Genomic DNA, 25200 nt, shown 5'->3' with positions numbered 1-25200 from the left:
AATAAATTGTGCCTAATCTTTTGTACTTTTGAAAGAAATAAAATATGTTTAAATCACCATCCATAGTAAAAATATTAGACCAGTAATATAAATCATGGCGCACGTGTACATTATTTTCCATATATTTTTATCAATGGTTCGCCCTTACAATATAACTGCGATATATATTACAAAACCATTGCCTAATAAGAAAAATAAAATAAAAACTAAAAGTTCCGAAAAAAATATTTCCCTGTTGCGCCTCGAACCCCTTACCTTAATATAGGCTTGAACCCGGCGTTCGCCGTTGATATTAATATTTTGATAGGAATAAACATTATAGGCCTAATTACGTACCCAGTTTATGCTTCATTCTTTTTAAACGGAAAGCACAAAAAATAAATTGCATGTTACAGCAGTGAAAAAAAAAGGAAAAGATTTTTTAATCGTCTTGTTCTATTTTTGGACACTTTGCAAAACCGGAAATAGGCGTGTGACTCTTAACTGCGGATCTATCATCGGCAACAAGGGTCAAGGTAGTTTTCCTGTTGGTACTCGAGAAACGGTGATGTTTATACGAGTAGTCTGACCAATATTTAACGGCTATGCCAGGGAAAAGAAAGAAACGGATCGTCGGGAAGATAATATGGGGACCGAGGAAAGGACATTTAAAAGAAAACGGAACGGTAAATTGATCTGTGTCTTGAATCTCGGTGATAGTATTTGTCGATATTATTTGCACAGCAGGATAACAGTTCGGTCAGTTGGCCCTGTTACTAATCCCCTTATCTATATATATACTGTACCTTGTGTCACTTTCGATTATATAATGTTTATAATTGATTGTAATTTATTTAAACACATATTACAGGTTTCCCGTCTGACTCTGGAAAACCAGAAATATAATAATATGTCCGAACCGATCTGTCCGAAATATGTTACCAGTTTGGGTACGTACAGTACTGTTAAAACTTAAACGAGTGCCGGAGTTGACTGCCTTTGTCGAAGCCAAAGGATTGCCTGTTTCACTTTAAGGAACAATATTGCCCTGTTTTGACAAGCTAGAATAGAGCTGCTATACAGCAATTGTCGCCAAAATGCCTATGGCATACTGATTTCATTATCAATTTATCACAATGATAGTAACAGCTGGTCTGAATATTGCTTTGTAGACGTTGGGCTTTATAAACTTGTTATACTGTTTTTATATTGGAGATAATACTTTGATGGAAATAAAAGCAAAAACATATTCGAATTGAGCATGGTTCATTGTAATGTATGTAACTGAATTAAAGATGTGTGTCGGTAATAATATATAATATAATATAATATATGTGTGGAATTATTAAGTAAATTCCTATACTGGTATAACAATTAATATATAAGTAATGTAACTGATACAAATTATTTGGGACTCCTACTTGTTTCATGGCTTTTTGGGGCCGTTAATGGGCCCGGCCCCATTCCCAATGGAAATTATTTCATATTGAAGTCAAATTCCCAAAATTTGTCGTTTACTCCTGAAAAAATCATTTCCAATTCATCAATTTTCTTCCCAAAATGAGACAAAAAGGCTCCTTCCAAAACCAGTGAGAAAAAGCCCTGTGTTTAGTCATTAATGATTTTAACACAGCTATATAGATTATTATTCAAAACAACAATATGCAGCCTAGTTACTGTACAATGTTATTTATAAACTGCAGACCTTGTGATTTGGCTTTTTAGATAAAACTATATAGTGACATGATACAATATATATTGTTTAGTATATAGTACAGTTTTTAATGTATGTGGTGCTGTATATGTACATTTTTCATACAATAAGGAAAATTTCTTCACGTGACACCTCACGATCAAGTCAATAGTTATAACTTAAATTTAGATTGATGAAAATTCTAATATCTAGTAATTTCTATTTGTGGTGTCCTTTGCATACAATTACATGTTACATTGTATGGTATCCAAAAGTCTGACAGCACAGTGGTAACACACTTGCCTTTCATCTAGGCTAACAGAGTTCAATTCCTCCTCAGACATGAAAAGGTATGGGTCATCTGTATGCACAATCATGTTGGTTTTCCCCTGATAATCCAGTTTCCTCCAACAGTAAGACCCCTCACGCTTCCATCTGTGCCAACAAGTGTGATAAATATAAGTTGATATAATTTGTTTCACAATTGTTGTAAACTTTACATTCAGTATATGGTAAAATGTCTATTTTTTGTGTGTTTCAGGCCTCGGGATGGATGAGCCAGCCCAGCGTGTACCATGCTCTTATTGTGATATTTTTAGAATTCTTTGCCTGGGGTTTGTTGACGTCCCCCATGATTATGGTAATTTGTTGTTTGGATTAATCATTGAATGGGTGATGAATAATTTACATCAAACTATGACTAACAGATCATAAATTTCTTTGGTTGATCATCATAATTTGACTATATAAGCTTAAGATTTAGAGATTTCGAAAATCCTAAAACAAAATTGACCTTAAAATTGATTATTTGAACAATTTTACCAGTGAATTGACTATGAATTCATTACCAGGTAAACAATTTACCTTTTTGCAAAGTTCTTAAATCTGTTAGTGTAGCTCAATGCAACTTTGACATACATTGTATATATATATATATGTACATTAAAAAAACAACAAACATTTGGTAATGTACTAACCTAATAGGTTAAAATATCATTTCTGAACAAAGCTTAGACATCTAAAAGTAATTTTCTACAACAGTATACCAGTAACCTTACCGATTTCAAAATACTGTAGTAGTCTAGATATTTCTCTTTCTATCAAAGATTGTTTGAGAAATGACCAATAATGAATTTTAAAGCAGTTTATTCTTACAATATAATCCTGTATATAAATAGTTTATTTCAGACTCTTCATGTTGAAAAGTTACTGTTTACTGAAATTAAATTACAGGTGATATATAATTATGTACATTTTTTTTTCAGGTCCTGAACGAGACTTTTCCCAATCACACCCTCCTACTTAATGGGTTAATAACTGGTGTAAAGGTAAGTGAATATGTTTTTACTATGTAATCTGAGGATAGTAGAAACAGTTACAATATCCAGGGCTTTTTCTGACTGGTTTGGGAAAGGGCCTTTTTGTTTCATTTTGGGAAGAAAATTGGTGAATTGGGAAAGATTTTTTCAGGAGTAAACTACAAATTTTGGAAATTTGGCTTAAATATGAAATAATTCCAATTGGGAATGGGGCCCATAAACGGCCCCAAGAAGCCCCCAGAAAAAGCCCTGATATCCATTGATGTCAATGATTTTCTGACCTGTATATTTCGTCCCAAATTAAGGGTGCATTCAAAATTGTGTCATTCTATTGTTGACGTTGTTGATTTCCAAAATCTTTAAATTTGTTTTTCATTTGAGGACAAAAGATTTAGCAACCTAACATGTTCCCCATTCCCTGTCATAATTTTACACTTTTTTTCTGCACAAAAATATAACATTATTTGTAAAACTTTGTTGCTTATTATCCAATGAAAACATCTTGAAATTACAGATGTAATAAATAATCGTATTGGTATTATATGTTTAGTTTCAGCAGTCTACAATATTCATGTGAAAAATAAATTTCCAGTTTTTAGGATTTTCAAGTATAATAACTGAATATTAAAAAAAGAAATCTTACATTGTTTTGTTTTTGCTGTCATATCCAGGTAATTATAATTAAGGAGACAATGATTGTTTTCTGGTAACTCATTAATCTATTGTATGTTTATGTACCAATAATAATTACCTACAAATTTTCAACATATAAAAGTTGCATTCCTCACGCAATTATCAAGATAAGAGAAAGTTTTATACGATTTTTCATTAAACATTTTATAGTTATATCACTTGATTAAAAGCAGTGTTTTTGTGAGAAAATAACAGATCTTATACATTGAATCTTATTTAGGATTTGCATTGATTCCTATATTACTTAGCAGTACCATATTGTCTGTGTTTACTTTTTAAGATCGATGCTCCCACACATGTAAACATCATAAATTTAACTTGTGTATACACATAATGTCTATTTTGTTTTCTGCAGGGGATGCTATCCTTCCTCAGCGCCCCATTGATTGGAGCGTTGTCGGACGTGTGGGGTAGGAAGACGTTCCTCCTTCTGACCGTGTCGTTCACGTGTGCACCAATCCCTCTGATGAAGATCAGTCCTATGTAAGAACATTTGTTTTTCTGGTTCATAAAAAACATAAGTTATTATACCTGCCATTTTTTGCTGTTGCCATGCATAAACTTTCACATTTCAAACTTCTTCTTAAGTTTCACCATTGGAATTCAGCTCTAACTTACCTGAAATAATTCTGGAATGGTCCTGTCCACAGGTATTTTTCGAGTTATTCAGAAATCCAAGATGGCTGCTAGTGGTGGGCCGATTATGGATTATAATCGAAAATTAATCGAAATAACCAAAATACAGCGACAATCGATTGTTAAATTCATAATCGATCAGTGAAATTTCCATTGAAAATATCTCCGGTAAAAAATGCGGCGTTTCCGGAATAAGTGCCCTGTGTTGGTTTCTGTGTTAGTCACTGTTCCGGTCACGAAAACGCTTCATGCACTCAAATTATATACAGTTATAAAGCGTCTGTTTAACTCATACGCTTGAACAAAATGGAGGCACCTGAGACATGAGGCAGAATTATTCCACCACCCAGGCGCGAGTACCTTTAGTATGGAAATATTTTGGATTTGGAAAAGTAAAAAAGGGCCTCCAAATAAAGAAAACCTCAATGTGAAGGCGGCAGTTTGTCGCCTTCGCTGATATGTTAATAAAGATAAGTTGACATATTTTTTTTCTCCTGTATGATGGCGTATCAAGTGACTTGTTTCAGTTTCAATTTGAATTTCAACATTTGCCGGTGATATTCATGCTAAAGTAAACAAAACCCAAAGTTACATACTGACTGGTCTGTTACGTTACAACTTGGAACAATGGCTTTAGTTTTGGATTACGTTGACATGTTTCAAATACTGGATTTCTGTACCAATTACAATATGAGTATTATACAGATTGTGGATGGGAAATAATAACAACAACAACGTCTCGTATGACTTCTTTTATTTCTATTAATCTGGTATGTTCATTGGAAACTTGTTAATATTGTTTTAAACTTTTAATCATGAATTCACAATACATTTTTCAAATATTCATAATACATTTAATAAATAACTCTGATTTACATACTATCCGATTATAATCGATAATCGATCGGAAGGGGCTCTCCGATTATGCCGATTAATCGATTAGGAAATCACATCTGATTCCCAACACTAATGGCTGCCATGACAGCCATCTTGAAAAAGACATTTTAAACTTCACCAGTTCCACTGGTGCCATTGAGCTGAAAATTGGTAGGGATGTTGAGAAAGGTATCCTAAAAGATGTGTTATTATTTTTTTGGCCTTATTACTTTAATCTAGTAAACAACAACATGTATATATCACATGTAGGTCATTGTTAAAACACTACAAAAAATATATCAAAGATAGATCACTGAAGACAAACTGTGAAAGACATTTCAAATGCTAGTCACTATTAGAAATGTACACCAGTATATGATGAATATAGGCCTCTGTTAGAAAACTACAACGCCAGGACATATCACATGTAAGTCACTTTATTGGAGTAGAGGTCCAATAGTATACTATATTTATATTACTGGTTCTGACTATATTGTAATATATACAGGTATATAGCATAAACATTTTGTCCATGAACTCGTGTCCCACCTGTGCATTTTGTGGATAATTGATGATTTGTTCTTTATATAAAGGTGATATACTGGAAAAAACATATCTGTAAAATTCTACTGAAATCTGTTGCAATCTGTCTGTTGTTTTGATTATTTCAGGAAGACATTTTACTGTACATAGGAAAACAATATATTTTCTTATTGTGTTGTTTCATTGACAGGTGGTACTTCGCTATGATATCCATATCGGGGATATTTTCTGTGACGTTCAGCGTTGTGTTTGCTTACGTAGCTGATGTAACAGCAGAAGAAGACCGAGGACAGGCCTATGGTCTAGTAAGTCGTATTGTATTTATCCAGCATTATATCATTCCTAGTAATAAGCCCATCCATCCAATAAATATAATGTCATTATCCTGGAATAAGTCCACCTCCCTGACTTTGAGTTGGAAGGTATGCATTAATCCTGGGGCTTATTGCAGGATATGTAAAAAAGATTTATATATAGATATAAGACCTGAGCTTGAAAGTATATTCTATAATAAATCATCAGTTCAACAGTGTTATGATTCTTTACTTGTCAAGGGAGACTGCATTTTGCATGCTGATTCTGTTCACCAAGTCCCAAACATATATGAAATGTTGTTCACCTGTCCAGCTTTTCTCAATCCCCAGAAAAGATGGTGATACATACACACACTACAGTTATGAGTCAGGATAAATATATATAATTATCTTGCTAGTGTAAGATTCAATTTTATTTTCTTAAACATAAGCTCATATTTGCAAGAAAATATGTGGAAACTACCAAATTTATTTCTGTATTAGACAGGCTAATTTTGACTTGAACAGTAATATTTCAATTACCAAGTATTTGATATAACATAATAATATCAACCAGGTAGATAATAAAAATTGAGATAAAAAAATTAATGTTGATACCATAGAATTAAATTAAAGTGTTAAGGTTTAAGATATTCATTTGTAAAAATGATGTCCTCTTCTCGGGGGGAAAAGACTCTCATGTGGAATTGATGTATAAAAAAGATACTGTACAATAATTTATCTTCACCAACATTATCATAGTTGAAAAGATACTAACGATTATAGATTCCAGCCGAATGAATAACAAAGCTAATTGATTAGGCATCGATGATGTTCCAGAAGTCGAAGCATTTACCTAAAATTGATAGCTAAACATGCATAAATCATGACCACAAGTGTAATTTTAACTAAAATGTGCTTCATTCAAATATGATCAGTGCTTGTTGTGAAATAATGGATAGGCGTTTACATTGACTTTTGATTGTTCCGAAACAAATAATTATCTGCTAAAATCTTCAGCTGACAAATACATACATGTATGATACGGTGTTTGCCCATTTCTGAATGAAAGATACCGAGCTAGGTGTTTTGGAAACTATAATTTATCGTAAACTCGCATGTATACATGAGAATGCTACAAAAAATTTAATTTATCCAGTTTCGATACATGTCCACTATATAGGTTGGTTTTTTACTGTGTGGTTAGAGTAAAAAATATTTAGAAGGAAATTTGGATAGACATAATTCAGAGTGGGAGTTTTTACAACAATGAAGTTTGTTCCTCTACCATCTTGCCTCGCATGTGCATATACAACTGTCGGGTCAGTTCAAGGTCACATGAATGTGGCAGGGTTTCTTTTGGTTTCTTGTCATACAGACAATAATTACTTCCAGATTTTTAAAAGACAAAGGTCACACTTTTTGTCAAAGCAGTGCAGCACACAGACACAACCCCAAAGTAACAATTGTGTGTAAAAATGCCAATTTTTCGCTCAAATACTGTCTTTTTCAGATCCTAGCTGGAACACTGTACCTTTGTAGACTTAGTGATTTGAGTATATTTTTGTGCAGGTGCCAATTATTAGTGTATATTATGTGCAGGCGTCCGCTACCTTTGTTAATTATTAGTGTATTTTTTGTGCAGGTGTCCGCTACCTTTGTTAATTATTAGTGTATTTTTTGTGCAGGTGTCTGCTACCTTTGTTAATTATTTGTGTATTTTTTGTGCAGGTATCCGCTACCTTTGCTGCTAGCTTGGTAACAAGTCCTGCTCTAGGATCGTACCTGGAACAGGCCTACAGTGAGAACTTAGTCGTGTGGCTAGCCACAGCGGTGGCTCTACTTGACATATTTTTTATCTTGGTGGCTGTGCCAGAATCCCTTCCGGAGAAACTCCGGCCAGCCACCTGGGGGTCCCAGATCTCCTGGGATAAGGCAGACCCTTTTGGGGTAAGGATTACATTGCAGAATTAGTATAGGAAAATTACACTAGGCAAGATAATTTTAAGAGATAGAATGAGGAATCATTGTAATATTTTGTTTTAAATTGTTTATTTTTAATTTTGGCTTAAAAAGAATGTACATGTTTATATATATATATATATATATATATAGATGTGTGTGTGTGTGTGCAATGGCGATTTATGTCGATATAAATTAAGTACTAAGTTAATGATTTGCATCCTGCCTTTGGAAAGGGAAGTGACCTTTGATCAGAAATGAGGTGTTAGTACAACTGTTCTATTCTTATGAAAATACAAAAGGATTGTTACATTTCAGATCCATCACAGTTTCAGTTCTGTCTGTTTTGTTCTGTAATTTGAAAATTCTTTACAATGAGAGCATTTACATTCTTAACATAACTTCTATACTTAATTTATTATAGGTATTCTTATAAGGTATCAGTGTTTGAAGAAATTCATGATTTATTTTTATTTACATTTAGCACTCCTAAGCTTTATTTTGTCAATGACCTGGCGACATAAAATATTGAAACAACAATTGAACCATTGATTAGCAGGGCATCCAGTTGACCCTTGACTTTTAGCAATTTCAGAAGTCAAATCACCTTTTCTCAGAAATGTGAAGGGTCAAAACATATGTCAAATAGACATGCTCCTTCAAACTCAAGAGTCAAATCTGATTTTGAAGAGTCAAAAACACTCTCAAGGGTCTACTGGATGCCCTGGATATTTTCAAATTGAAAAACCAGACTGTAAGAGTTGTCTCCCTTTGAACACATTTTCCAAGGTGACGTGAGCGACTGGGATTGCTTCATAACCTCTCTGCTAAATTACATGTATAAAAGTGTCAGATTCTTAGAATTTAATTTGCGGTTTATACTCAGTGTTTTAAAACATTACAGCATCTTAATGTTAAAATTGATGTGGTAATGATTGAGTTTCCAACATCTGCAGGCTCTGAAGAAGATTGGCCAGGACCAGCTCATCTTATTGCTGTGTGTAGCTGTATTCCTGTCCTATCTCCCCGAGGCTGGGGAGTACTCCTGTTTCTTTGTCTACCTTAGACTGGTGAGTTCATGATATTCCTTTTAAAATTTTCCAAAATGACATTCATTGAATGTACATAGGTGAATTCTTATCTCAGAACACCATACCATCACAAGTTTGATTGACTCGTTTGTTTTGTTTTGGGAGTTTTATCGTCCCGGCAACAGCCAGGGTCATATGACGACAGGTTGAATGACTTGTGCAAATTCATTGATATCCAGTATTCTAATGTATCATGATAGAACTTTTTAAAAAATGATACATTCAAAATGGGTAGGGTTAGGGACATACACTTTACCCTTTCACCCCTACTGATCATATTGGACTTCAAATCATGAATGAATGGCAGAGTTCACTAAGGTTTCTTGGGGTTTAAAGGGTTAATGTCAGCTATGTATATATGTATGATCGTTGTATAAGATTGTTTTCTGTTTTTATCTACTCTTCACATTCGTTGTGTCTTTTTTTATAACATGTTTGCTGCTATTTTTGTTAACAAATCGTTTGATGCTGCCATCCTATGGCATTATATGAAGGGGGACATAAAGAAATGCAAGTGATTAGAGGGAAAATGAACAATGAAAGAACATTAACTGCAAGTTAAGTAACTGTTTTACTGTGTAAACAGCATTATATCAGGGTTTTTGTATATAAAAAGGGTCAATATATCAAGATTTTTATTGTATATAAACATGGGATTTATATCAAGGTTTTACTGTATACAGGGAATTATAACAAAATTTTTATTATATTTATAACTTTTTGACTTTTCCAGAGAATGGGTTTCTCAGCTGAGGCTGTCGCATCCTATATAGCTTTAGTAGGTGTTCTCTCCGTTATTGCTCAAGTAAGTATTGATGTTTGACATCTGAAACAATGTGATGTACAGTGCAACTTCCGAAAACCGAACCTTCTAAAAACCGAACACCTCTGAATACCGAACGAATTGACATTGTACGGAATTGGTCCTTCTTTATTATAGTATTAAAAAACTTCCAAATACCGATCCCTCTGAATTCCGAACACCGAACTGATTTTGTGTCAGGTTCCTGTTAAAATATAGCAAAAATTACTTCTGAAAACCGGCCTTACCTGAGCGAATATGACACGAGGTCAGGCCAGTCAACCGTGAAACAACAACCGTGACGGGTATTGTGTGAAGCTTTATTGTCTCGGGACCTACATTGTACGTATGTGATTTGTACAGGTATCCAATATATATCCCAAGGGGGCATTATGACGGATGGCCTTGTGTATAATCAACACAACAATTATGAAACAATGCCACACTTCATTGAAGCGCGTCGGTTCGTTTATCTTCTCAATGCAAGTAGAGCTAGAAGCCTGAGTTTCGCATTTAATCTAAATGAGGCCCAAAGGGGGTTGTTTTCGTAAATGAAGCCTGTGATATTTTTTTAGACAACAGCGATGTCGGAAATACGACCAGCATCATCTGATCAATTGTAATTGATATTGAAACAAAACATCTTCACACCCTTTAATATTAGTCGATATGTAAAATATTCCGTATTGGACTATCGGCCCCATCCACATGACGGAAGCTTCACCGGATGTAACAAAATGTAGGTCGATCGTAAAGTGTAGTTGTACATGTGAAAATACTGTTTAAAACTATAGTTATAGTCATTTGCCTTTCTTATATATTCTGCAATAGATACATTGATTAACTTTCATAATATGCATATTATTCAGACAAACCAAATATTGTCTACGTGATACCGGCACGGTTTGTAATCGGGTACATTCTAATAAAACCATCGTCCGACCAATTATATCCGGAATTCGACCGGTCATTTTTCCATCAACTTCTCCAAACCGAACCCTCTGTAAACCGAACAAATAGTCATGTCCCATGCATGTTCGGTTTATAGAGGTTCCACTGTACTAGTAAAATATATAATTTATCAAACTGTACTCTACCCTCTAGAATTTAACATGCCAACGAACATGCTGAATAAGTAATGATACAGACATGTGACTGTTCATTTCACAATCAAAATGATGATTTACCAGGTATTGATTTAAAATTTAAAAAAAAACAGCAACAAAAAATGTTACCCTAGTACATGTATTCCTGATCAAAGACAGCATTTTAACATGTGTAAGGATACCTTTCTTCTAAAAAGCTGAACAGACGGTCTCTGGGCCTTCGGAATATATTTTAATAGAAACAGGATTATGTTTACCTCCATCTAGGGTATGAAAGTAAATTTTATTGAACAGATATGAGTTTTAGGGGAAATAATCTACCATAAAAGAATAAATGAATTTAAATATTGTTTTAGTAAATTTGCTGATGAAATAATCAACATCAAAAAATAAATTTCTATAATTTCTAACTTCAAAATTTCAAAGAGGAACTAAACTAAACACCACTAAATAGGTAAATTGATAGAACATCGCCCTCGGTAAAAAGCTAATTGTCAATTTTATATGAGGTTATATGCCAATATTACACTATGTATACATTCTACCAACTATTTTGTCAAATCTACCAGCTGTCTGAAATCTTTATGAGGGAATATGTAATAGGTATTGCTGAAATAACACAAATGTAGAACAAAAAAATAATGATGCATGTAAAAACCTGGTATGTTCTTCAGGTATGTGGCTGGCAACGATCAGGTAACGTTGATTCAAATTTTTTTTTTTTTTTTTTTTTTTTTGTAGACGTTGATATTGACAGTTTTAATGAAGTATCTTGGTCACAAGGGAGCCATCATGTTTGGACTGGTTTTTGAGATCATTCAACTAGCCTGCTATGGTTTTGGATCTCAGGACTGGTGAGTTAACATCTATATTGCATGTTTTTTTTAAGTTGCCACCTCATTAATACAGTATACAAGATTTAACTTCATATCATTGCATTGTTGGTTGTCCCAGCTTCAGCAACTCAAATCTGCTGGACAGGCCAAGTACAGATCTTATGAATGAGATTCTATAAACTGATTTCATATTCATGTTCTTCATTTGAGTTGATTATAACAAATAATGAAAATGACATGGAAATTGCTATATGACACTTGATTTCAGCCTTTCACCCTTGTTTTCAAAGGGCATGACCTGCTTACTAGTCCCCTACTGGTGAAACCGGGGGGAGGGGGGCTATATAGGTTTCCTTTCCGTCTTGTACATATACGTAATGCAAAAGTTTGTCAGTGCTTGCAGCTTCATTCCTTGAGGTGTTTAGGTTAAGATCAAGGTCACTGTTACTATTTACAGCGGGGGTCGGTAAGGGGACATGAATCCCTGTAGCAATACCCAGTATGGTTGTTCTTTCTAGGAGGTAGGCATCACTGAAAATTGTCTGTAGTATAATTTTCTCATTACAATCATACCTCTATTTACAGGATTATGTGGGTGGCCGGATGTATGGCGGCCATGTCTAGTGTGACCTATCCAGCTATTAGTGCGTTTGCTTCATCACATGCTTCTGCTGACCAACAAGGTAAGGAGGCAGTTAACATTCCTACTTTATCTACATGTATATGCTGTGTTGACATAGCAATAAGCACACCTGTCCCCATAAGTGCATCCCTATCTTTTTTTTTCAGAAAAAGAGGGTGGGTGTGCTTATTGAAATATATAAACAGTTCTTCACCTCCCTGATCTGCCAATATATATGTCAATCTTCAGTCTTTTGACAAGGAGTGTTTTCACTACATAAAGCCATGTAAATGGAAAACAAAAAGTTATTTTTTCCACCCAGATATCTTTTCCCTGTTCATGGCTTTATTAAGGGCGCCCATTTGGTGTCATTTTAAGTGCACAATGTGCCTCTTAGGTTGAATACAATATCTCCTTTAGGATGAAGGGGTGTTACCATACATACTACACTGGATAATGGGTAATATTTGAAGGACATTTCACTATATCTGTTAATTCATTAAATATACTGTGAAAATAAATACTCAGCGAATATTTATGTAATTACATACACACTAACATGTAAACATGTTCACTGCAGAATGTTTACAAAGCTGTATTGCCTAAAGTTAAATACCTGCCAACAAGTTCCAACTGGGACTACCTTGAAACATTAGCCCCATATACCAGTCTATATACAATTAAATTGTTGTTTGTATGTCAACTTTTTCTTTAAATCTCACAACTTGTCTAGAACAGCTGAGTTTGTGTGTATGTCAACTTTTTCTTTAAATCACTCCTTGTCTAGAATAGCTGAGTTGAATTTGATCAAATTCGGTTAGAAGCATACTGCTTATAATCAATTGGGGCTTCAACACGGTCCGATAGAGGAAGTAATACAAATTCTTTAAATTTGTTTAAAATTTGGTCTGGAGCATCTTGGGCTGAATAGGAGTCCAAAACAGGGAAGATGGTAGTAATATAATTAAGTTAAAGAAGACTGTTTCACAATCATTGCTAGAATATTTTCCAAGTAAAATACAATTATTGCCATCATTGTTTCACCAAAATCTATTTTTAACAGTATTTGGCAGCCATCTTAGTTCAGAAATCTTGTTTGAAATTCATCTCCTTGGGACCTGACTTTATAGCGTTTTGTGTGATCAACAGATGGTCCTTAATAAAGTTTGAACCAGTGCTTCATTCAAGTTTGACTTTAAAGCTGCTGTCATGAAAAAGTTATTGTAGTGACCTCGAACTATTTAGTAAACACTGCACAGGATCTTGTCACATTATTAGAAAGTCTTCTCCCGTTGACGAGGTCATAATTATCATGAAGTATCCCTTCGTTAATTCATCTCCTCTTAACAGAAAGTTGTATGAAGATAGGACTTTCACTGAATACATGGGACCTGAGAATTTTATGCAAATAAGCAGGGATATGCAAATAAGCGATATGCAAATAAGTGTGCTCCTCTGTATTTGTTTGTGGTCAAAAGTATTCTTGCTCATGGTCCAAAACGCACTGGTCCTAGCTAAAATTTGGACTTGACATGCTACGTTCAATATGGACGCTGTCTTGAACATTTTGATATTGCTTCATTTCCTGGACACCCAACAGGCTAGGATGCTCTATAGAGGCAGAACTTTAACTAATAAACTGTGTTTGATCCACACACAGATGATCCTTAAGTCTGGAAACTTTGCATGGTTTCTGTGAACAGTCTTAACACTTTAAGTTTGGTTGTTTGTACAGTAGAACCTTATATATAAGTCTGGACACTTTGGTTTGTGTGGACAGTAGAACCTTGTTAGTCTGGTCACTTTGGTTTGTGTGTATAGTAGAACCTTGTTAGTCTGGTCACTTTGGTTGTGTGTACAGTAGAACCTTATATATAAGTCTGGTCACTTTGGTTTGTGTGTACAGTAGAACCTTGTTAGTCTGGATTTGTGTGTAATATACAGTGGAACCTTGTTAGTCTGGATTTGTGTGTAATATACTGTGGAACCTTGTTAGTCTGGATTTGAGTGTACAGTGGAACCTTGTTAGTCTGAATTTGAGTGTACAGTGGAACCTTGTTAGTCTGAAATTGTGTGTACAGTGGAACCTTGTTAGTCTGAAATTGTGTGTACAGTGGAACCTTGTTAGTCTGAATTTGTGTGTATAGTGGAACCTTGTTAGTCTGAATTTGTGTGTACAGTGGAACCTTGTTAGTCTGAATTTGTGTGTACAGTGGAACCTTGTTAGTCTGAATTTGTGTGTATAGTGGAACATGGTTAGTCTCGATTTGTGTGTACACTGATCATGAGTGGAACCTAGTTAGTCTGAATTTGTGTGTATAGTTGAACCATGTTAGACTGAATTTGTGTGTACAGTGGAACTTTCTCAGTCTGGATTTGTGTGTACTGTGGAACCTTGTTAGTTCGGACACATATATATTGATATTTAAATTGGTTTTATTATTCTAAACAATGCTTATGTACATTAGTGTATAGATATCGTTGGAATTATCTTTTCCAAAATAAAAGCCCAATGCCTGCTGAAAATAACTGCTATGAGAGCTACAGGGATCATATCTATCTGTATGTTTTACTCAGAACAGTTTATTGATCCTTCAGGAGTTATCTTTCTTCCTACACATAATTCCTTGGAAAAACCCACAAGTTTGCATGATTGCATCCATAATTTGTGTAAATAATCATGATGTGTCTCGACTATTTATATGCAAGTCTGTTTTGATGCGAATCTGCACTGCGATTCATCAATGAAACCATATGAAATTTGTCTGCCACATGATTTACGTTAATTATATACATTTTATTCTGTCTGTGTACAATGAAGTAGCAGGGATGTTGTACGAGTTATGGATTGGCCTCGGGCGTCTGGTTATGGAGGTACAGGGGTTTAATGTTGGCCCTGTCTGTGACTTAGGTCTCATAGTACCTCTTAATAGCCACAGTAAATTACACACTCCATACTGGTGCTGTGTGACCATAACTGTGACTCACGTGCTTCATGCACAAAGTCATGTAATTACGAGATTGCGACAGACAAGTTTTCCCTGTACCTTGCTCGTCTGTGCGTCATATTTCGTGGTAATGTACATAGTAATGACATTGTTCAATCTAAACGCTATGACATTGTAATTGTAAATGGAAAAGCAACATTGAATAATGCAGATAATATTGTATACAAATTGCTGTAAATAGAGGTGTTTATTCAGAATGCTAGTGCCATCGTCCATTCATTCTCCACTAAAAGTGTGGTTGGCTGTTGTATAAGTTCAGACCTTTGACATATAGACAGATTCTTTCACAAGGTTATGGCCCTACTCTGAATTCATTACTGCTATTTGGCGAGCTATAGATTACCTTTGCTGAATGTTTCCACAGAAAAGAGGCTGTTAAATTGGTATACATGTATATGTGACTCTAGTCTTTCGCGTATATATACATCTGTGTATCTGAGACCAACTTGTATTTGGTATCATGCAGGCCCTGCCAGTCACCAATACCGACACATAATCTTTTACTTTTTTTTTTTTTTTTTTTTAATCTTTTACTTTTAGTTCTACCATGATAGTGCTTACATCATTCTGTCATAATTTTGTTTTCCATCATTTATGCTTTAATTAGCATAAAATTGTAATTTGTTATGACATTGATTATATAATGGTAATATGCTTGTCAAATGAATTTCTTTCAGAGTTGTGGCCATCTAATTCTTAGAATTTTAATTAAAAATGTTCTCAAACATATAGTAGGACCAAAATGGGAAGGCCTTGACTAGTACCAGAGCGAATTTCATAGTAAAAAAAAAATCACAGAAAAAAATATTTTTTTAAAATTGGAGAATCTCCTGGTAAAGGAAGCACTGTAAACAACCTTATCTGGGTTCCAACTATAAGTCAGATTAGCTATGTAGCTAGCTGATAATTTATTTGGTCAACTAACAATGCCTGACTATTTCGGGCCTAAACAAAGCCAATAATACTAAAAGTTTCAAAATTTTTACGTTCGTTACTAACAGGACTATTCATGTTGCTCTGACACATCTAATTATTGGCCTTTGTTAACCAGGGGGACTAAAGTTTTGCATTGTGTCTGTCCATCAATCTGTCCGTCTGGCAATCCATCCGTCCGTCCTTCCATTCATTACCTTATACAGGCTCTATCTCCTACTTCACTTGACTATAGAACTTTATACCTTGGGGCATATATAGGTTTACCTAGATGAGACACTTTGTCATGTATCAAAAGTAGGTCACTCTGACCTACATTTTGACCTCTTACATGTACCTACAGCAAAGAAAAAGTTGGTCTGGATCTATCACTCTTACACTTCACTAGAACTTTGTTCTTGAGGTATGGGTTCACCTGTGTGAGGCAGTGTGTCATGTATCAAAAGTAGGGCAATCTGACCTACATTTTGACCTCTTTGACTACATCAAAGAAAAATTTGTCTTGACTCTATAATCGTATATACACTTCTTATAAGTCGCTGAAACTTCATACTTGGGGTTTGGGTTAATTTACTTTATTTATTACAAAATTTTCATTTGTGGATTCTTCTCATATAATTTCACATGTATCTAGTGGGGGACTGTAATATCCTGAACTTTCTTGTTGAATTTAATTAAACATTAACTTTTAAGCTTTAATTTTACAAAAAGGTAGGAACATTTTACCTATTAGAGTCACTGTTCAAATTATATCAATGAAAATTCTTGTTTTCACTGACCATAAAGTAGACATGAATCTGTGCATGTATACATATGACTATAGTAAGTAATCATATTATTTTTTTTCTGTGAGTGTGACCCAAGGATTCTTCAATGGTATGAATGGACTAGTACTGTGTCAGGAGATGGCTAGTATATATATAGGCTATGTCTGTTGCCCAATTTCCCTTTGTGCTAAAATCTGGGCAGTAAAATATTCTGAAATGAAGAAAGAAAAAACAACAACAATAAACAGATGTGCAAGCTTTTATCTGATTGTGGGGTTAACTGACATTATCATTATTTTTCTACAGGTGTGGCACAGGGTATCATCACTGGTATCCGTGGACTGTGTAATGGATTCGGTCCAGCCATGTTTGGATTCATATTTTACCTGTTCCAAGTAGACTTAAAGGAAGCTTCATATCCAACAGCTAAACCATTGGCAGCAAACGCCACAGCACGTCCAAACGCTGTCAATCCTCTAGAGGTAAGCATTGACCAATGGTCATTTCTTTAGAGTGAAAGCATTGACCAGTGGTCATTTATGGTCATTTCTTTATATTGTAAGCATTGACCAATGGTCATTTCTTTAGATTGTAAGCATTGACCAGTGGTCATTTCTTTAGATTGTAAGCATTGACCAATGGTCATTTCTTTAGATTGTAAGCATTGACCAGTGGTCATTTCTTTAGATTGTAAGCATTGACCAGTGGTCATTTCAATAGATTGTAAGCATTGACCAGTGGTCATTTCTCTAGATTGTAAGCATTGACCAGTGGTCATTTCTATAGATTGAAGTTGATGTGTTATGAAATATAATTTCCTTAGGCATCTATAGCTATTGGACTTTATGTTCTTGGGGAAATTTTCCTCATCTTAGGGATTCTCTCTTTTGGCATCTATATATTGATCATTTGTCAATAATCATTCAAAACATTGAATTGTTGTGACCAATTTTCACAATGTTTATGTTCAAAAATATTTTAAACTCATTAGAATCATATGCTTAGACAAGAAAGACAAATGACTTTAGAATATATTTTTTGAGTCGTAGGCGACTCTATGTCATCAAAGCTCCAGCTACTTCAGACAGATCAGCACTATTTATTTCTAATTTCAAATAATTAACTTAATGTACCACATAATTGGAAAGATTTAAAAGATAAAATATCTTCCAGATGCAATGCATTATTTATTTGCTCACTTATTATATTCAAAAGACAAAATGCTGAATTGTTTTTAGGTTGGTAATATTGTAATATGTATTTTAAATGTAGATATTGTATGAAAATAAACAGCAATTTTTAATCTGTCATTGTTCTTTTGTTGGAGAAGTAGTACCTTTAAAAAGCTTATCAACTGAATTTAAGAAATATGGCGCATGTCTAAAAAGGTGTCTTGTAAACTTATCATTATCAACTCTAATTGAATGTTTTATTTTTTTTTTTTTCAGAGTATGATTCCTGGTCCCCCATTTGCATTTGGAACCATCCTAGTCATAATGGCATTGCTTGTAGCTATATTTGTGCCGGAGAGTCCACACAGCTCTGTGGGGAAGGGCAGCTCTCGGCGTACATCACCAACTGTTGAAACTTTTAGTCAAGAATCAGGTATATTATATTTAGTGAATTTAATCATCAATTGAAGAAAAATACATTAATATGATTTGCTTAAATTTTCATAATCTTTCATTCTTCTATAAATCATATACTAGCATGTTTCAAAGTTTCTACTCAAAGAGTTTAAAGATAATGTATTTCAAAAATATGACAGGTACGTGTTTTTATCTTTTACCATGGCTTGTGACCTATTTTTTGAGTCGCTCGCCTACAGGACAATTTACATTTGTATGTACTGATATAAACGTTTTAGTCTAAATTTACCTTTTGATCCAACATTTATAATAGTCACCAAAATATTAAGTCACCAAAAAACCATGTTTAGCCTGAAGTTAAGAGTGGAATTGTTTTATATAAGATCTCTCATCTAACAGTCTGTCTAGAAACAATACAACAGATTTCTTATATACAGAATGCATTGTGTACAAAAACATAGACAATGATACTGCTGTAGTTTGTAGATCTATGCATGGTTATTGTTTTCTCAATTGCTTGCATCTAATTATGCTTTCAAAATCAACCAAATATTTCGGCGCAAGTGTTTTTATATTTAATTACCAGTTTTAAATTTAATAGTTTCCTTTTTTGCATGAGTCAATTAAAGGCACTTTACATAATGCCTCTATAGACTTTTTCAATTCTTTCAAATGCTTAATTCTAATTTTACAGGTGAAAACTTTCAAGAACATATTAATAATAAGTTTTGTATTAAAGATGTATGCTACCTTTGATTTGTGATTGGGTTGTTTCCCTTAAAAAAATAATTTGGTTATTATCAAAATTAAGTTCCAGTTTAACACAGTCCTGAACAAATTTAAAATATGTGAATTATACAGATTATTACCTGTCCAGTCGAGGAAGTGAGTAGATACCGTTCATGTTGACCCTAGTTGTCTCCCCTTCATTGGAGAAAAGCTTATCCCTCTCTTATATTTGTTTTCTTTCAGTGGAGAATTCAACATATATTTTCTTCTCGCTTCTTGGTGGAATCGGCCATTGTTCTTATTAATAATCTAAATATGTCTTCCTTTCTTGAACAAGTGACCACCATCCTTGAAGTTGGTTGTCTACTCCTTAGTAGGAAGGAAGCATATGCAGATCACATCAGGCCTTTTCCCCCCCCAGAGTATTAATTGCCTTGTAAAATCTTAAATATATATATACTATACCATAATTGTAGAATCTCTTGATCGAGTGAGCACTGCAAAGTGACAATATCTGGGAATTTAAAGTGAAATTTTAACCAGCCAGGCCAGCTGGTAATTTACTTATACAATCATTCCTTGGTTAACCAGTACCCTTCTTGTTTTGAAAAGTCATGAGTACACCTCATTACAAAAACAATCACACTTCAGCCGACTATAAATGTAAAAATCACTGTAAGAAAATGTTATCGGGCATAATATTCAAAAAAAAAAGAAAAAAACAATTCATGTAACTAACACTTTCCATTAATTGGGAAAATTTAAAGTGTCTCCATTTCCCTATGTCTATGTAGCATTCTTTACAAACATCAGGTAACCAAGGTAAACATGCAGTGTTTTAAAACTCGTAAACGTATGTTTATGGAACGTATTTTATGGTATAAGCTTTGGTATCGCTATTTCTTAGCCCCAATTTCACTCATCTTCGCCTTAGAGTCAAGACTTCTAATTACATTTCACTCCATAAATGTTCTTGGAGTGAAACCTCATCAGAAGCCCTTAATTGGTAAGCAAAGATGATTTGAACTACTTATAAGAAGAAATCCCCATTTAATGAGTTTGAATTCTACAGATATTGTCACTTTAAAGATCACTTTGGTTATATTTTATAATTAACAGCAAGGGTATTTGTGTCATGCTGCCCAAAATCTAGTCATTCAAGCATAATATTTATCATCTTGGCTATTTTAAACTTAATCTGTAATCTTAATTACACTAAATAATATTAACACCTGATCTTCAATATATAACTGGGTTACATACATGTAAAGCTAGTAGTGTAGTGGTTCGACACTCCCTACCTGTGTCGGTTTGTGTTTCTCGGGAAGCTGAGAAATGGGCCAGTCTGTGCTGTCATGGTTGTGTCCTCGAGCAAGACACTTTACTGTAATTGCTTTGGATGGTAATGCAACAGGCCTCCTGTATGTCATTCAGTGAGGTAGCTACCAGCTACTACAATGACACCCTACCTCAAAATGAATCAATTAATTCATTGCTTTGATGGATAATGTTGTAATATTCAATTTCAAAGTCAAGTCGTCAGAGTCAAGTTCAAGGGCAATCCTTTCATGTATATGATGGCATTGAAGGGGAGACAACTTTTCCTGTATCTTATTTTGTCAGAAATATAAATTCATGTACATATATATAGAGATTATATAAGCCACAACAACACTGTATACTTGCTGCACCATATATAAAGATATATAGATACGGAATTGATGTCTTGCACAGATCCCAGGAATTCCCTTAGGCAGCTAGCTACTCACACAATTCTCACCGAACAATATTGATGTTTCTATACCATTCCTATGATAATGTTAAACTAGCTAGAATCCAGTATTCTATTCATCTGTGGACAGACATTTTTCTAAGTAATACTGTTTATTATCTCAACCAATTTTTATAAAACTTTAAAAAAGATTATGCACATGATCGTCAGTATAAATGTACATGCATATAATGTTGTTGCTCATAATGAATTTATTTTATTCATTTTGACAATTTCCTTTAGAGTTACATGCGTAACACTATTTTAATATTTTACTTTTAAAAAAAAATATTGGAGGCCATGTCCCGAGGAAGTACAGCATTTCTTATTTGACATGTTGCAGCAAATTGTTGCGACTGAAAAGTGCAATTCAGAGCGAAATTATGTAACTCAGGGCAATTATTTCTGTGATGGTCTGTTTATCTGAATGCGGGGCTTGATGATGTCGCTGTACAAATATGTATTTGGTAATGGGCTAGATTGTTACGTACAGGGATATAGTGCATGCTGTATCTATATACATTTTTTGTATGTGAAGATTTGTGGTCTATTTTGTACTATCCTGCCAGGGCTTCTCAATGTTAATTGTGTTTCTTGTTGCATATACATGATTCATATAAATTCCTTAGATTTATATTGGTTTCTGTTTAAAAATAATTATTATATGAATTCTATGTGAAAAATCTTTGAATTAAATATGAATACATGTACATGTGTACGTATGTATATCATATGAATTCTGTGTAAAAAGATTTGAATTAATTATCGTACAAATTCTGTATAAAAACTCTTTGAATTAACTGTAGATCATTTATTGCTTAGTACACGATCATTACCCCATGTATACCGGTGTCATGTGTATATTATCAGGTGAACCACTGTTTACTACAATCACACCCTGATGTACCATCCTTATTTATTGCTTAATTACTGCCAGTTAGTGTTACCTGTACATAACAAATTGGGGTTTGACACAAGGTTTCGGCCAAACTAACAAAACACCCGTTGTGACAAGCCTGTGTAATTGATTAGCGTAGTTATACTATTAGTGTCCAGGTAAATTACAACCACTGAGTGTTATGTCCCTGGTTATAGGTACCGATATCAATTCAGAAAATACATTGAATAAAGGAAGACTGTTCTTTGAAATTAGTAACCGAGATGAGGAAAATCACGAGCAAATTGGAACCAGTCGAGTTTGCTTGTGTCGTCAGAGGATATCACGTTTACAGAGTGTATTGGACACCAGTCATCGGTGAAGAGTTAACAACAGAGCCTGACATAGACGGGCATTTGTTTGGTGACAAATTTTCGGTTGCAGTTATGAAGGGCAAACATACTGTTGGACATTTACCAAGGGAAATATCACAGTTGTGCTACTTTTTTTTAGCACACAGGGGGACAATCACATGCCATATCACCGGAACCAGAAAGCGGTCTCAACTTAAATGTGGGGGACTAGAAGTACCCTGCATACTGAAATTTGGGTCTCCAAACAAAAAAATCAACGATCGGATTCATGAAAAGCTGAAAAACATATCCAAGAACTGGTAGCTTGCCGCTGTGAAAACGGCCCTTTTTAGGGCCAGCATAAAACGGCCCTTTTCAGGGCCAACAAATTCTCACAAAAAGTAACCATAACCCTCGAATACGATACGCCTCGTGTATTATTAACATAACGATAACAAATCATAACGTTATATTTAAATTACGTACACATCGCAATCTCAGTCAACATTCCGCATTTTATTTTCCGCCAATACACGGTTTACTCCGCATACTACATCTTCCGCCAATACACATGTACTGTTTACGGGCCTTTACAATGCACCTGATCGCGGCAGTAACATGGAGGCAGCAGAGTTGATAATTGATTACATGTTAGCAATTCTAGAATTGTGACAATAATCATGAACGGCAAAATATGATAGAATTATCTCGTATCAACAGTTGTTTGTGGCCAGCTAACGTTCAAGCTACAGTAACTACGTATACCCTGCAGGCTTGACAGTCCGCCATGATGTCGACTCGGATAGTTCGAACGTTCGTCATTTTAACGATTTAGACTCGGATAGTTCGAACTTAGGTTTAATTTCTCAGCATATAATTTCGAACAGTTCGAACAGGACCGACAATATTTATTTAATTTTGTTCGAACTAACCGGAGGTTTACCGTAATTACAATAATACAAGTTCTGTGTAAAAAGAACCTTTGAATTATTTATCACACAAATTCTGTGTAAAATATCTTTGAATTAATTATCATACAAATTCTGATTTTATTTTCGATTCTGAAGTTTCTTTAATTGATATTTGCTATGTGTAAGACCTTTAAAGTGTGAGAAATATCTTGCGACAAATGGGAGGGGATTTTAGATGTTTGCCTTTTTTGTCCAGCTGTCTATGTCCTTCTTTCCATCCAAACCTTAGCCAGACTTTGGGTACATGTGTATAGAATTCACAGCGGATGATAGGACTGATGTGTCATTAATTTATTGTTAAATAGACAGCCAGTGTTGTCTCTTATGGGGCTTCTTCAGATATGTCCAGAAAAATTCTTGCCTAAAGTTCTTATGGGGCTTCTTCAGATATGTCCAGAAAAATTCTTGACTAAAAGTTCTTATGGGGCTTCTTCAGATATGTCCAGAAAAAATCTTGACTATGAGGTTTCTTCAGATATGTCCAGAAAAAATCTTGACTAAAAGTTCTTATGGGGCTTCTTCAGATATATATCCAGAAAAAATCTTGACTATGAGGTTTCTTCAGATATGTCCAGAAAAATTCTTGACTATGAGGTTTTTTCAGATATGTCCAGAAAAATTCTTGACTAAAAGTTCTTATGGGGCTTCCTCAGATATGTCCAGAAAAAATCTTGACTATGAGGTTTCTTCAGATATGTCCAGAAAAATTCTTGACTAAAAGTTCTTATGGGGCTTCTTCAGATATGTCCATAGAAGAAATCTTGACTAAAAACTGTTAAAGACCTAGAAGTCTAAAACTCTATTTCTTTTGACTTTAAAAACAACAATATTTTGATTGATAAAAAAACTAGCAAAAAATTTGATTGATTTGAATAAATGAATGTAAATAATTATTCATAATTATCTATTTTTTAGAATATAATATTTGACTTCACGACGTATTTATTAACCATTTTCTCTCTCCCGTTTTGCAGGTCATCGGAGTATTGAAAACGAGCCGTTAATAAATGAATCGGAACAGGAAGTGTAACAATGGTGGACTTTAGGACATCACACTTTCACCAGTGACATTCAAATATGCCTTAGTTTGGCTGTCGCATTTTTGACTACTATAAAAGAACTACTACTTAAGGTTCTTGTTGAAATACAGTCTTTCTGAAGAAACATTGAGTCGGGGATGTGTTTATGATTTGTCTGCTGTAGTAAGACGTTTTTAGTGAAAGATTTCAAATGAAGGCGGTCTTTGTGAAAAAAAAATTGTCTCGACAACATTTTCTGTAACATTGACTGTGGTATATTTACCGTTGTGCTTGTAGATCTGCGAGAATTGGGAAAAAAACTGCACATGCATATGCTCTACATGACTAAAGCCGTGTCTGCCCCTCTGTGTTCTGAATTGCTTGTGTTTGGGGTATGTGATCCCGCATTCTTCAGTGCCAGTACTACTGTGTTACGCGGATTCCCTGGTACAAGCCTTAAGGACTCTGGACCCAAGCTGCCATTCGAGAGACAATGTTAACATTGCTATGTGTTTTGTGTGCCAATACTTTGTATCGTCCCATGTAAATTGTAAATGTAGAAAAAAAAATTATTTGTGCTTTAATAGAAAATATGTCAATCTAATGTCTATTTCCAACAACTTGCACATACATGTATATGTATATATAGAACCTCTAATTGAAACTTTTCTATGATAATATGGACCACTCTAATTATTATTTTTTTCAGTTTTATGCAAACATTTTTTGAAA

General features: G+C 34.3%; 1 protein-coding gene across 2 annotated transcripts; it reads left to right on the top strand.

Annotated features, from left to right (window-relative positions):
* Nucleotides 1–492: 492 nt before the first annotated feature.
* Nucleotides 493–24698, top strand: LOC117326119 (hippocampus abundant transcript 1 protein-like). Of its 2 annotated transcripts, XM_033882743.1 has the most exons (14): nucleotides 493–665; nucleotides 2214–2312; nucleotides 2938–3000; nucleotides 4040–4167; nucleotides 5930–6044; nucleotides 7764–7982; nucleotides 8951–9064; nucleotides 9819–9890; nucleotides 11735–11847; nucleotides 12415–12512; nucleotides 17466–17641; nucleotides 18608–18764; nucleotides 19610–19633; nucleotides 24424–24698. In XM_033882743.1, exons 1-14 carry the CDS (start codon nucleotides 585–587, stop codon nucleotides 24477–24479), a joined length of 1515 nt encoding a protein of 504 aa, XP_033738634.1. In that variant the 5' UTR covers nucleotides 493–584; the 3' UTR covers nucleotides 24480–24698. The 2 variants fall into 2 exon arrangements, with proteins under 2 accessions (XP_033738634.1, XP_033738635.1); XM_033882744.1 differs by lacking the exon at nucleotides 19610–19633.
* The last annotated feature ends 502 nt before the right edge of the window (nucleotides 24699–25200 follow it).

This window comes from Pecten maximus, chromosome 4 (genome assembly GCF_902652985.1).
Source record: "Pecten maximus chromosome 4, xPecMax1.1, whole genome shotgun sequence".
Taxonomy (NCBI): Eukaryota; Metazoa; Mollusca; class Bivalvia; order Pectinida; family Pectinidae; genus Pecten; species Pecten maximus.
Note: the sequence above shows the minus strand (reverse complement) of the source record. Positions and strands in the feature narration are given on the sequence as shown.

Bases quoted from the DNA above. Each gene is read 5' to 3' on its own strand.
- LOC117326119 (XM_033882743.1), top strand. From the start codon at position 585: ATGCCAGGGAAAAGAAAGAAACGGATCGTCGGGAAGATAATATGGGGA. The intron at 9,891-11,734 runs GTAAGTATTGAT...TTTTTTTTGTAG, and splicing joins TTCTCTCCGTTATTGCTCAA to ACGTTGATATTGACAGTTTT. The intron at 19,634-24,423 runs GTGAGTAGATAC...CCCGTTTTGCAG, and splicing joins TTACCTGTCCAGTCGAGGAA to GTCATCGGAGTATTGAAAAC.